Raw genomic sequence first — 13,699 nt, 5'->3', positions numbered from 1 at the left:
GTTTTTTGTGTAGAGACAAGACATCTTTTAAATGGCAGTAATATAAGAACACTGTTTTTTAATCAAGTGTGAAGCAAATCATTAGTGAAAATGACACTGGGCATATTTGCCCATGGTTTTTTTCAAGGTTGCATATCCCAGTTTTGAGGCACTCTACAGGACTAGGCGCTTCCAAAAACCAAGAAGCCCAGTTTTGTCTCCCCAGCAGACTCAGTTCCTCCCTAGGAACTGAGTGCATTAAAAGACAGGATGCCAGACACAGAAGCCATCTTTCAGGAAACAACTAGTTCTTGTTGCTTCCTGGGACAGTGCTCCACTGCTTTTCTTTCCTGATCTTAATTAAGTAAGAATTGCCTAGGGAGAGATGTCCCATTACAGCTGTTGGAAATTTTAGTCAGAGTTGTTTGTTTTTCCATCATTTTACAAGGTAAGCAACAGTGTAACCATCTGTCTGCTCTTTAAATAAAACTAAAGGGAAGAAAATCCTCTCCATTTCTGTTTTTCAGTGCAGAGGAAAAAGAACAGGCGTCTGGACACTGAAGACACCAGGGTTACAGTTAATGCTTTCTCTCATATTTTGCTGAGGTCATTTACACTCTGATGGTGAGGGTGGCTGAAAATCTGGCATTGCAGGCTTCATCTTCTGCCTCTCCTGTCACTCCTCTCCACAGACCCACTCACCTTTTTTTTCTCCATCTTATCTTTTTGGTCTCTTCTGTTCTGCAGGAGTAAGTTTGCTGATCCCAGCAGGAGCCGTTCCACAAGGGAGAGTCTATGAAATGTATCTGACAGTTCACAGGAAGGAGAACATGAGGTAAAAAATGCCTTTATTTTGTTGTGCATTAATAGAGTAACTGAAAACCTGTGGTAATAATACTTATGCAAAGCCTACTGCATTGAAACTATTTGCTGACTTGGAGGTAAACACAGGCAAAGCCAAGGATAAACTTTGCCACAAAACCAGCTCAGACATTTGCTTTCCTGATCCAGGTGTTGCAGTCCTCAGGCCAGGGGGATGCTGAATTGTAGAGGAGCAAGGAAAATATGCCAGCATGAGTTTGTGCAACAGAGAAGGTGTGAAATCACCTCTTGATAAAGACTTGTGCTCCAAAGGAGAAAGGAGCAGAGAGGAAAGGTGATAAATCAGCTCAGTGGAGGGACAGGTGCCTGAGCACCTGACGTGAAAAATATCCTCTTCTGTTAGAGTGAAGGTGAATTCTTATTTTATCCTTCATGGGCTTGGCTAGTCCATGCAGAGGATGGAGCCAAAGCTTTTTGTGTCCTCCACCTCCTTGCTGCTTAGCCCCAGACACCACGTGCCAAGGGCACCCAGAGTTCATGCCGGGATGACCACGATTGTCTCCTGTTACCTGAATGTGTGGCCAATTCATATTCTAGATCTTAATGTCTACTGGCATGTGATCTGGCAGCCTTGAAATTAAAAAAAATGTTTACAAAAAGGCCAAGGTACCATTTGGGGCCAGTCAGAAGACCCTCATGTAGAGAAAGGTGAGATCTTAGGCTGCAGAATGGACTCGTGCACAAAGGCAGAATGGCAAATGTGAAGCTGAGGCAGTCATTACACGGTACTTTGCCTCTTTCTCCTCTTCATAGCTGGATATGTTTTTTGGCTCAGCCTCTTAATAGCTTTTATTATGTGCTAAGCCACAGCTGTTTATACACTGTGTGATATTGAACACTATTCTTTAGCTTGGTAGTCTTTCACCCAAGCTAAAATAATCTGCTTAAAGAAAAATTAAGTAATCCTTCCACCCACCCTTTTGCATACATTATTCATCAGCCGCTCTTTGAAAATAGCTAATTGCAGCTACAGAAAAAATGTCTCTGTTCATAGCTAGTATTGATTATATTCCTATTACTTTTGGCTGTGAAAGAGGTTTACAAACAGTACTGAACAAAGACTCCTTCCTGAGGAAGGAAAAAAAATCAGATGGCATCCCCTGTTATTCAGCTTGCTTCTAAATCTCCCTTTCCAAAATACCTAATTCTTTAAAAAAATTATTTAATTCCTAGATGGTGCTGTATGTGCAATTATTTTCTTTCCAGTCAGTTATGGAGGGAATCCCTGTTACTTTATTCATGCAGCTGTGGACAACTAATGTCACATACTTGTCTAATTTATTTTCTTCCAAGGATCATAAAGCTCCCTCTGCATGCTTTGTGAAAGCTGTAACTCAGCAAGTCACACAGAGGATAGAAGGATAGGTTAACCTGTGTTGGGAACAGCATGGTTGGAGATGTGCTGCCTGCCAATCTGAGCAAGTATGCCAAAGGACACCTGCAGAAGTAAACAGAATGGTGTGAATCCTCGTTTACAATGAAGATTTTAGAAGTGATTTCCTTCCCTGGGAGAGGAGAGCAGAGCAGTCTGCCTTGGGGCATCAGGGCTCATTTTATTGTGGTGGCAGTCACTTTCTGGGTGCACAGAGTCCAGCTGCTTATTTGATTTGTGGCAGTTTTTCAGAAAACACACCAGGCTCCTCATGCTCTTGGAAAGCAGCTTCTTCTGGGACATTTAAATGGAGCTCAGTGGCTTTTGTCTAGATCACTCAGAACTGAATATTCTGTCCCCTTTCCCCCGGTGCCAGGAGCAGAAGGGGGTGGGTGGCACCCAGCTGTAATGTTCTCCTGCTGCAGGACTGGTTACCCGGCACTTCACTTCAGTACCAGAGCTACAGCTTGGTCAAAGCTTCTTTTTCTGGCTGCATGGGCCACAGATGCTGCTTCATATAATTGGAGTCATATGGGTACCACAAGTTGCTGTGTAGCATAATTATTTTTTAAATCAGCTGCTGCACTCTTGCAGCACTCTAGCAGAAGAGTGATAGTCCCCAGTAAGGATGAGCTGCAGACATTTGCTTTCATGGCCAGGCAGTAACTGCAGTGTGTTCAGCAAACCCTGTGAGACCCTACATTTCTTTCCATGACCACTGTGCAAATGTGTATGGGTTGAAAAGTCCTGTTATGTGTTGATGTTGTTTGGAAGGGGACACACAGTAAATTATAAAATGCATGTTGTTATCAGAAATGAAGGCAGAGCCTTGTCCTTGATATTACAACTAGCACTGAGGTGATAATGTGGTTTCCACAGTGCTACCCTAGCAGAACCAGACCAGCAACAGAGAGGGTCCCCACCCCAGCTCACATATCTCCAACAACTTAAGATCTAGCTCACACTTTGTTTGTAGAGCTGTGAAACTACATATGAATAGTCAGAAAGAAAAAATATGTTATCTCACAGACACCTGCAAATTCCTGTGGGAACTCAGCACATCGCTCCCGATGTCCAGAGATGCCAGGAGAACCCTTGGGGGTCTCGGAAATCCTGGAATGTTGCCAAGAGTGCTTGGTGGCTTGATTTTGATCCATTCACAGCAGTGACAGCAGTTTGAGGACATGAGAATCACTTTAGAGTGAAGGGTGTAAAAGGGACACATTTAGAGAGTGAAATATAAACTTTAAGGTTTTTGGTACAGGGGGGTTATGGAGACAAGATGGAGGGATCAGGGCGTGTCTCGTCCTTCTTTCTTCTTCTTGTCTTCCATCTCCTGTGGTGATGTTGGCACTTGGGGATTGGTTTATGGTGAAGGTGTACTTTCCAACATGGGTGAAAAGTATTGGAAAATAAAAGTAAATATCATGTACGTAGATTTTAGTATAAAAAGACATGACCGCCCCGTGGGTGGTCAGAGTGCTCTTGGCTGCCTTGCAGATCAGACCTCTGTTGGGCAGACAGAAAATTTTGTAGATAAGAAACAATAAACAATCTGAAGATTGAAAAGCCAAAGAGTCCAGACTCGTCCTTTGAAACACGTGCCACCCAAGAACCACCCTACCCGTGTCCGGGCAGAGACAGACAGCCAAACCTGACAAATTCCCATTTTCTTTTCCTTCCTTTGATTTTATAAGTTGTTTCCCCAGTTAGTCTCTGAAAGCTGTAGTACAGAAATTTGAGAGACTTCACAATTCAGTAATATCACTCTTTGTGCTGCCTTGCAGATTGGTTAGCAGAGCTTTCTGAGACAGTCTGTTTACTCCATTTCATATCCATCAAAGCATGTGAGAGCAGGAAGGTCACCCTAAAAGCATTATCATTTGGCACTGAATTGGAGTTCTGATAGCTTGCAGTAAACACCATTGGAGGCATTTTTTTCCTCCAAGTGTATCAACATACCCGTGGCGCAGTGGGTTTTCTCTTCTACTGGACTGATGCTCCAGAAGGGTGTTATCCCTGCTCCTGTTCTGCAAGCTCACCCTCATTTTTCTGTCATTTGGGGCAGGATGGATGGCAGGCAGATCCCAGGCTCTCATCCCTGGTTGATCTCATAAAAAGATCCACGGTCTTTATGAAGAAGCTACAGTGGGGAAAATTATATATGGGTGTATGTTTGCACGCATATTTTTATGGGTGTATGTTTGCACACACATTTTTTCAGTTACACTTATATACATAACATATACATATATATGTATACATGTACTTGCATGTACACATGCAAGTACATATATATATGTTATACTTTTATATATATATATGTACATATATATGTATATACATATATATGCACATATATACATATATGTACATATATATACATATATGCATATATATGTATATGTTAAGTACATACATATATATGTATATGTTATGTATATACATGTAACTGAAAAAATGACAACCCAATGAGAATATTTCACAGCTATCAGACAGGTTTCTGTCTTGAAGCTGTGTCTTTTTCAGTGGTGAGCAGATGCTCTCTCTCTCTTAGTTTGGGGAAATGTCACCAACTTTCAGATTTGCAAGGAGTCCCTTCTTCAGTAGTGGTTTCATCTGTAAAATCAGCACACTATATTGGCCAGTACCTGGCAAGAGCCTCTTCCCATGAGCATTTATGAGAGGCTTGGTCTTACAGATTAAGTGATTTATTTAATTAATCTGTAATTTAATCCTAAGGATTAAATAGCATAAGTATAAACCTCCAGCCTCCAGGATTTGCTTGACTGCCTCAGGTTAAAAAACAAATCTCGCTGTGAGCTAAATTAGCAGAGCTGTGTTTCCTTCAGAAACATCTGGCAGTGGTCAGTGCTAGATGGGGTCTGGGTCTTGATGGACCACTGGTTTTATCTTGTGTGGCAGTTCCTGTGTTCCTGTGTGAACCCCTGCTGAGCTCGCACAGCTTTAGGTGGAGCTACTCTTGCATGCTCTAATCAGAGGCAGGAACTGCACAAAACAGCTACAGCTCTGTGAAGGACACTCCTGCCTAATCCATCACACAGGAGGTGTTCCAAATGAGAGTGGAGGTCACTGTGCCCACAAAATTTGACAACCCTGAAGAACAGAGGAAGCAACACTCTTAAAGGTCTTGATGGAAGACACATATAAATGTGAAAATTTCAAATTAGCTACCTTGAAAGAGAAAAGGGTCAGGTGAGCCTTGCCAGGATTTGTATCAATGGCTTCATAAAGTATGCACAGAGTTTAATATAAAGTCAAGCATCTGATCAATGATTGTGATCCAGTGAGTAATGTTGCTTTTTCACCAGTAAATCTTAAGCTTAGTGATGTGAAATAAAAGAAATTGAAGTCTTCCACATTTCATTTTTCCACCTTCCTTATCTCAGTTGCATAAACAAAATTACTTTGCATCTCCAGAAGACAATTTCTTGAAGTGTCAGTCACTATAATTGAAAAATTCAACATGAAAAAGACCAGAGCATGATAGACTGTCAGAAGAACCAGGGTCTGTCAAGAATATTAAGTTTGAAACTAAAGAAAGAACACATATTAAAAAATAAAGCCCCAGCAATGAAAGGAGAAATAAAATATCTTTCCTCTAGCTTTTGGCTAAGCTGTGCAGAAGGGTTGCAACCTGTTGCTATGCAGTAGCCATTCCTCTCTCCCTGCTCTGTCCTGTGCTTCCTGAGCTGCTGTGATTGCCTGGAGCACAGTGGCAGGGAGCACAGTGTAGTCCCACTGAGGGGCAGAGATTTATCTAGTTGTGCTCACATCTGCTGTCTGACAGCTACCTTAATGAATATGGTCTGGCTTATTACAGGGAGACGGTTTTGAATGGGTAATCCCATTAAAAACACAAATTTGATTGTGAAGAGACCAGATATGGTGAATAAAAGTTTGTTTGCTTTTAAATATAAGTTGACTGTTTTTGATAATCTCTGAGGGATGGGAAAACATCTAAAAATATCTGAAGACCTTTCAGTTACTGTTAGTGCCTTTTAATAGAAATGCTAGGCAGTGAGTAGAATTTTAGCGTCAGATCTTTGAAAAACAAAAACATCTCTTTGTTTTTGGAGTTACACAGCTGAGTGGCCAGTCTCTTCTAATAAGTTATCCTGAGACTGCTGCAAGCCTAAAGTGAAGTCCATGTTGATGGGGCTTTTGTAGGGGGTTGGGTTTGGTTTTTGTTTGGTTTTTTGTTTTTTTTTTTTGGATAGCAGCCTAAAAGATCACCCACAGTTTTGATCATTTCTGCTCATAGATTCAACTCCCTTGCTCTATACACTCCCCTGTGTCTCTGTTTGTGCTGGATCTCCCACAATCTATAACACATAAATCTCAATGCTGGTCACAACACGTGCTCCTCTAGGCTGGGATCCTGGCTTTGCTGGTGCTGTATCACCTATTTCAGGAGAAGGAGTAAAATTGCCTGTAATGAGTAACTACACAATAACTTGTCTTCAGGGAAATTTGTTGTTTACTAATTCCATGAATTACTGTTGGTTTATGCTTTGAAGAAGAACAATTAATATCCCTTGTATAATGTATCTTGTCTACTGCATCTGTTTCTGTTCTCATTAGCTGTAGTAAGGCATAATCCCTTTGTTTTAAAATGGAAATTGCAAACAGTGAGAAGCAAGAAAAGATTTGTGGGGAGATTTTTGTTCCTTTTCCCTGTCACTTGTCATAGGACACCTCTCTTCTGTCTATGCCATTGCATTGTTTAGCCTCATCCCACTGGGTTTCTGGTTTATTTCTGAGATCTCATGGTGGTCCCTAAACACACTGCTCCTACCTGCAGTCATGGTAGAGCTGGAGAGGAAAGGGAAAATCACCTCTGATGTGCTCTTTGTCCCGTACAACACCAGGAATCAGATTTGCTTCTTGTCACTGTGTCATGTTACATGTTGATGCCTGCTGTGTTGCAGCAAGCTCACCTAAAATGTCGTTCACTTTTATTGCTTTATTTGTTACTAAGTAACTCTTTGGAAGTTGTTTTGCTCCAGCCTGAGCTACTGAACAATTAATGAGATTTTATGTGCTACTCATGTTTTTGCCCTGTCTAGAATTTTGCCATTGTCTTCTGGCTTTCACTGTTACTTGCAGTGATTCCTTATTAGTTGTTACCTGTAAATGAAATAATTGTGTTTTCCACGTTGCCAGTAGAAATCCTAGCCCCACAGTAGTCAGAGAGAGGTTTAGCATAGACTTTAACAGAGCTGGGATATCACCTCAACAGTGACAGTGACCCACTTTACACCACTGGAGAACTTCTCTGCAACTCATTTTATCTCAGTTTTTAAAGGTTTATCTGTGTGAGGTGGATTTTGGAGAGTCACTAGGACCAGCAGGTGTTCAGTAATTTTGTGGTGCCAGTCTCTGATGTGTGCCTGGTTGGGAAATTGGGACTGTAAAGTCAAGCACCCCCACAACTGGCCCATTTTTCTGCTTTTCACTAATCAGACTGTTCTCTATTGTAAATATCCAGGTCAGGACCATGCATATCTCATCCAACTGGCAACAAATCTTCTAAGTCTGGTGACAAAGATGCTGTTTATGAACATGGGGAAAGAATATAAAGCCTTGATATTTTTAACACGTCCTTTGTATGCTTGCATCCACCTCCCATCACAGTTCCTCACGCTACAGTCTGCAACACACCCTGGCTTGGTGTTCTGCACAATCATTTTTTAGTTGTTCTAATCAGCTGTAAAATGTTGCAGCACAGAATCGTGCTCTTCATCAGAGTCCTAAAATCTGACAGTAAAAAATTTTGGCATGAAGCAGTGACTAAATTTAACTTTACTTGGAGACAACTTCAGACTGTAAGATTTATGAGTACCATATTATTTTAATGACCTTTTGGGGTTTTTTGACTGCAGGCATCAGTGCTTGTTGATTTTAATTCATTTTTCACCTAAAAGGCATCGTATTAATTTTTTTAAGGCAATCATGATATATTCACTCCTGCATTTTGATTGCTTGTTTTGTAATTCAATCAAAAAAAAAATGATAGCTTGTATTTTCTTCTCTTTTTCATGGATCAGTACTTTTAGATGAAGTTAGGTTAACGAGATGATTAAGTCTATAGCTGGTCATATCTGCTTTCCATACAAATGCTATAATTTTGAGAGATCTTTCTCATAAGATACAATGTTTCTTAACATTTCTTGAATTAGCCATAAGAGAGTGTTCAAATATCCACGAATTCCCAAGGCTGATGACCATTAAAAACCATTAAAAACCACTGACACACTCTTAAAAAAAAATTCAGTGTTTTTTAAGCCTCTCGTTGCTTCTTATGTTCAAAATAACAATGTAAATGTGACAGAAAAAGAAGGCATGTTTTAGTGAAAAACTGTCCAATGATTTATTCAGTCTGGCCTTGCAAAAAAGTGGTACCTCATCTTCTTAATCTGAATCTGATGATTCTCTGCAGTATGCAAGAGGAACTGGACTAGGTCCTCCTCTTGTGTTTCATTTATTTTGTTTATTGTTTGTTAGGCTAAAATGGCTGGCACAATACATGATAGCTGTCCAGATTGTTATACTTTGCATCTTTTTTGAAAGACATCTATATCGCAGCTGTTTGTTTCCAGTCCATGGATTTTCAGAAACAATTGTTATGTCATTTAGTAAACTCATCAGTTAATTTCCACAGATGCGTATCATCTGGATTTACTGATTTGCATAGATTTAAATGTTCCAATGCCAGACCCTTTTTTTCCTCAAATGCTACAAAAACCTCCACAACATTTGAGACAACCAGGGGTAATTTTCAAAAATGCCTTCATTCCATTTTGAAAAAAAGGATTTCTCAAAAGTTTGTTGTTCATTCTGTGAGATTAATGGGATAGGCAGGGAGAATTAAGGTGGACAAAATTAAATTAGTCCTATGGACATATATTTGCAATAACTACAATAGGTGTGATAAATTTGATATCAAAATAGCTTCTGTCCTGATTTGGCCTCCTTAAAAATGTTATCTAAGATTATCTGCCCTGCTCTTTGCTGCTCTGGTGTGGCCTGACCTTGAATATTGTGAGCAGATTCGGCTACCACAATATAAAAGAGGCTATTAGAGAGCATCTAAACTATTAGGGAGTATCCAAAGGAAGGCAGTGAAGATGGTGAAGGGTCTTGAAGGGAAGCCATGTGAGTATTGGCTGAGGTCACTGCATCTGTTCAGCCTGGAGAAGAGGAGATTGAGGGGAGACCTCACTGCAGTTACAACTTCCTTATGAGCGGAAGAGGAGGGGCAGGCACTGATCTCTTCTCTGTGGAGACAGTGACAGAGCCCAAGGGAATGGCATGAAGTTGTGTCAGGGGAGGTTTAGGTTGGATATCAGGAAAAGGTTCTTCACCCAGAGGGTGTTTTGGCACTGGCACAGTCTCCCCAGGGAAGTGGTCACAGCACCAGCCTGGCAGAATTCAAGAAGTGTTTGGACAATGCTCTCAGTCACAGGGTGTGACTCTTGGGGATAATCCTGTGCGGGGCCAAAGTTGGACTTGATGATCCTTGTGGGTCCTTTCCAACTTAGGATATTCTAGGATTCTCCAATTACAGCTGCTTCTTTTTTTCTCTCGGTAAAGACAAAGGCTTGCAATGTTTTCTCAACAGATTCCTCTAAGACTGATTTAGATGTACTTGTATTTGTAAATGCAGCCTGGAACTGAACCCTCAGCCAGAGCAGAGCATGTGTGGTCCTGTGGGCAGATCAGGATTTTTAGCACAGATCACATTGAATGCTTCTAAAATCCCACTTGCTGGTTTCTGGATCATGAATTTGTCCTCTATTATTTAGGGAGGCAGTTGATGAGGCACATTCAGCTGTATTTGTCATACACCAGATGTCGGGATAGTTAAAGTCACTCATGCTTCCTCTCGTTTTGAGCTCCTCAGCGGTTGGTCTGGGATGGTTTGCACTTGCACATGTGCACACACACACATGCACACACACTGTCATTTTCAAACCAGAGTGTATGTTATGTATCCTAAATATTCACATGATTTCCCATAACACTGATTCCTAGTGACTGGCAGCAGGCACACTGGATAATACCTGTGTTTTTAGCTGAACAACTCGGGGTAATCACTAGAAATCTTGGGATTTGCAAGTGTGTTTTACCCTTGCACTATTCCTTACCATCCTTTCTCCCTCACCAGCAGTGACACTTGCTCCCTGCAGGCTTATTTGCAATGGCCATTCCAATAGATCTTAATGCCTTTTAAGTAAAATGGAGTATCAGTGGTTTGGTGATGCCTCAGAACTCAAACTGCACATCTCAGATGTGCTGTGCACCACTTTCAGTCATGCTTACATGCTTATTAGTTCAGTGTCTTCCTCTTTTTGTCAGTTTTCTCTGTCCTGACAGTAAATAGTTCTCACAAGTGGTGTCTACAAGAGACACCATTCATTTTTGTGTGTCACTGAAGAGCTGCCAAATGCAGCAGTGACCACATTTTTGCAGTGGGTGAAGTGGAGCCTTTGCAAACCATCTGCAAGGATCCTTCAGAGTGGAGTGCAATCAGCAGATATGGCCTATAATTTGCTGACACCTAAACCTCCATTTTGTCACATGAATGATATTTGGCACAAAAACAAGCAAAAAAGGAAATAAATACAGATTTGGGAAAAATGAAGGAAAACCAAAATATTTTGCTTGTACAGTCTTTTTATTTTAAGAGAAGGATTAGTTTTACACACCCAAATGAACCTTTTTGTCTTTTTCAACTCATTTAATGTATCCATCTTTCTGTCTCCTTGCCAGGCCACCAGTAGAAGACAGCCAAACGCTGCTGACACCAGTGGTGAGCTGTGGCCCCCCAGGAGCCCTGCTAACCCGGCCCGTCATTTTAACCATGCACCACTGTGCAGAGCCAAACACAGAGGACTGGCAGATCCAGCTGAAGCACCAGGCTGCCCAGGGACCATGGGAGGTGAGGCTCCAGAGCTCCAGCCTGTGTGCTGGCTGCATGCAGGGCTCTCTGCTTGTCCTTTACTTGCCTTTCTGAACCTCTATTTTGGGGTTTCCATGGGTGCTACATATGACTGCTACAGGCAGGCAGGAGTGCCCTTCCCTACAAGATGTCTAAGCTGCTGAGTGCCCATTCAGAGATCTGCCTTGGGGCACTTTGGCACCTCCTAGTACCAGCAGCTTTCCATGGTGGGAGCCTGAGGTGGTTCCTTGCCAGTTGTACAGCAGGAGAATGTCCCAAGGCAGTGTGGCAAAAGGATCTTCCCACTATAACTGGAGCATAAAGCGATGCTTTCAGCAGGGCTGGGCCATCTTGACAGAGCCCTCCTTTCCAGCTCTGCGCTCCTAGGTCCCTGCTGCCACCAGTTTGGTCTCATAATTAATTTGGCAAGGGCACTTTCTCCTACTGGTAAGTTTAATAAGGTCAGGGTGGCTTCTGAAGGCAGTTGGGCTGACAGCAGCAGAAGTGCCATGTCCAGCACTGTCTTCAAAAGCCTCTCGTGTTTGGCCTCCTGCCTGTGGCACTGGCTCTTCCTCCTGCTGGGAGGGAGCACGCAGCAAGCACGGCTCTGTCTCTCCAGCTAATCTGCACCCCACAGCCCCACTTGTGGCACCACACGTGTGTCCCTTACTTGTGGCTGTGTGTTACTGGCACCTATTCATTATCCCCCTATCCTGCTCCTGCCCTAGGCACAGCTTGCTCTGCCAGCCCTGCACACACCCTGGTGTGTGTGCAGCATCCATGGGGCCCCTGGCCATCACACAGCAATCTTCTTCCTCCTGTCAGCTCTGGAGCAGCTCCTCCAAGCTGAGCCTCACACACACACACGTGTGCACATTCATGCACACCCTGCAGCATCACTCGGGGCAGCACCTCCTGCCAGAGCCACGCCATGGAGCAGCACCTTGCCCTCCAAAAAGGCTTGCAGTGCCACCACTGCAAACGTGGCAGGTGTGCCTCTCCTGAGACCAAGGGAGCCAAGCTTAATGCCTAATGCCAGCTGAGCCCACTTTTTTCAGCTGCCAGGTGTGTACATTGCTCTGCAGAGCTGCAGGCAGCAGGGATGAAGTGGAAAAGTTGTGCTGAGTGTCGTGTGGCACGGAATGGCTTTGCAAGAGGTGGCTGTCACCTGCTGCTGACCTTTCACTCCTGCTCCCTCTCAAAGCCATTCAAAGCACCTTGTGTTGCGTGCAGGATATTACACGCAGGGTTGAATGGAGAAATTAGCAGGGGAGCTGTTTTCCTGTATGCCCAGGGTGGGGAGGTCATCTGCATTCAGGCAGTGGTTTTTTCCTCATCCTGCAGTCTTGTCACAGAGGATTATTCTGAGGAAGCAGCAGGTGATATTTCATATAGATGTGGTATTTGGCTGTCACAGAGGTTACTTCCTTCCCTGAGTTTTTATAACTCCTTATTGTCGTGCCTAGGAGGTGAAGGGCAGTTATTTATTCAGCATGCCTGAGACTACTGATGCTGAATCATGGTCACCAAATGATTAGTTCTGCAATACCTCTTTCAATAATGTCTTGGTGATATTTTCATTATTTGCCTAACTCTGCCCAGGGCTTTAAAAGCCGGATTGAAGACAGGGGCAGCATTTGACCTCTAACATCATCACCAGCACCCCAGAGGAATCTGGTCCCTGTGTCTACATAGGATAAAAGCTGGAAGCAGGACATTTAGACCTGGATTCATCTAAGGGGCAAACAGCAAGGACTTTTTGCATCATCCAGGCTTGAAAGGGCATTGCTGCCTGAAAGGAGAGCAGCTCTGAAGAGTCACATGCTGTAACTTGGCCTCTTTCTCTCTTAGGATGTGGTGGTGGTCGGAGAGGAAAACTTCACCACCCCGTGCTATATCCAGCTGGACCCAGAGGCCTGCCACATCCTGACAGAAACCCTCAGCACCTATGCCTTGGTGGGACAGTCAATCACCAAGGCAGCAGCCAAACGTCTCAAACTGGCCATCTTTGGACCGCTGTCCTGCTCATCCTTGGAGTACAGCATCCGGGTCTACTGCCTCGATGACATGCAGGATGCTCTTAAGGTGGTTCTTGGTCTCTTGCTTGCTCTCCCTCTCCCTCCTCAGTTGTCACAGGATTGCAGTCATAGCATACATGGACCCTCTGCTCCATGTATTCATGCTCCCTGTGTTGTTTTTCTAATTAGAAGAAGAGCTTGACAGCAAGCTGCTGTTTTACAGTTTAACCCTCAGACGCTATAAATTGTCTTTTGCATAGGGATCTCACACCATTTTCCACCCACCAGTCTTTTTTCCTTTGTTTACCTGTATCATATCCTGAATCCTAAGGTTTTTGCATTATTAAAAGGCCATAAGGTACACAGGGCTTCATTCGTTATTCATGTATTTTTAATGCTAAGTGCCAGCTCCCCAGAGATGGGAAAACATATAAATGCTTCTTTGTAAATACTTGATAATGATAAAAGAAGCTTCTGGCCCGT

At 42.9% G+C, this 13,699-nt stretch overlaps 1 protein-coding gene across 2 annotated transcripts in view; it reads left to right on the top strand.

Annotated features, from left to right (window-relative positions):
• Positions 1-13,699, top strand: part of UNC5C (unc-5 netrin receptor C) — a 251,049-nt gene that overhangs the window by 221,028 nt on the left and 16,322 nt on the right. For both annotated transcript variants that reach the window (XM_071431659.1, XM_071431660.1), the window contains 3 exons: positions 727-814; positions 11,030-11,198; positions 13,050-13,283. In XM_071431659.1, the coding sequence (XP_071287760.1) occupies positions 727-814; positions 11,030-11,198; positions 13,050-13,283 (491 nt within the window). The remainder of the gene's footprint in view (positions 1-726; positions 815-11,029; positions 11,199-13,049; positions 13,284-13,699) is intronic.

The sequence above is a fragment of the Agelaius tricolor genome, unplaced genomic scaffold (genome assembly GCF_023055355.1).
Source record: "Agelaius tricolor isolate 1412-34295 unplaced genomic scaffold, bAgeTri1.0.p SCAF_8, whole genome shotgun sequence".
NCBI classification, from domain to species: Eukaryota; Metazoa; Chordata; class Aves; order Passeriformes; family Icteridae; genus Agelaius; species Agelaius tricolor.
Note: the sequence above shows the minus strand (reverse complement) of the source record. Positions and strands in the feature narration are given on the sequence as shown.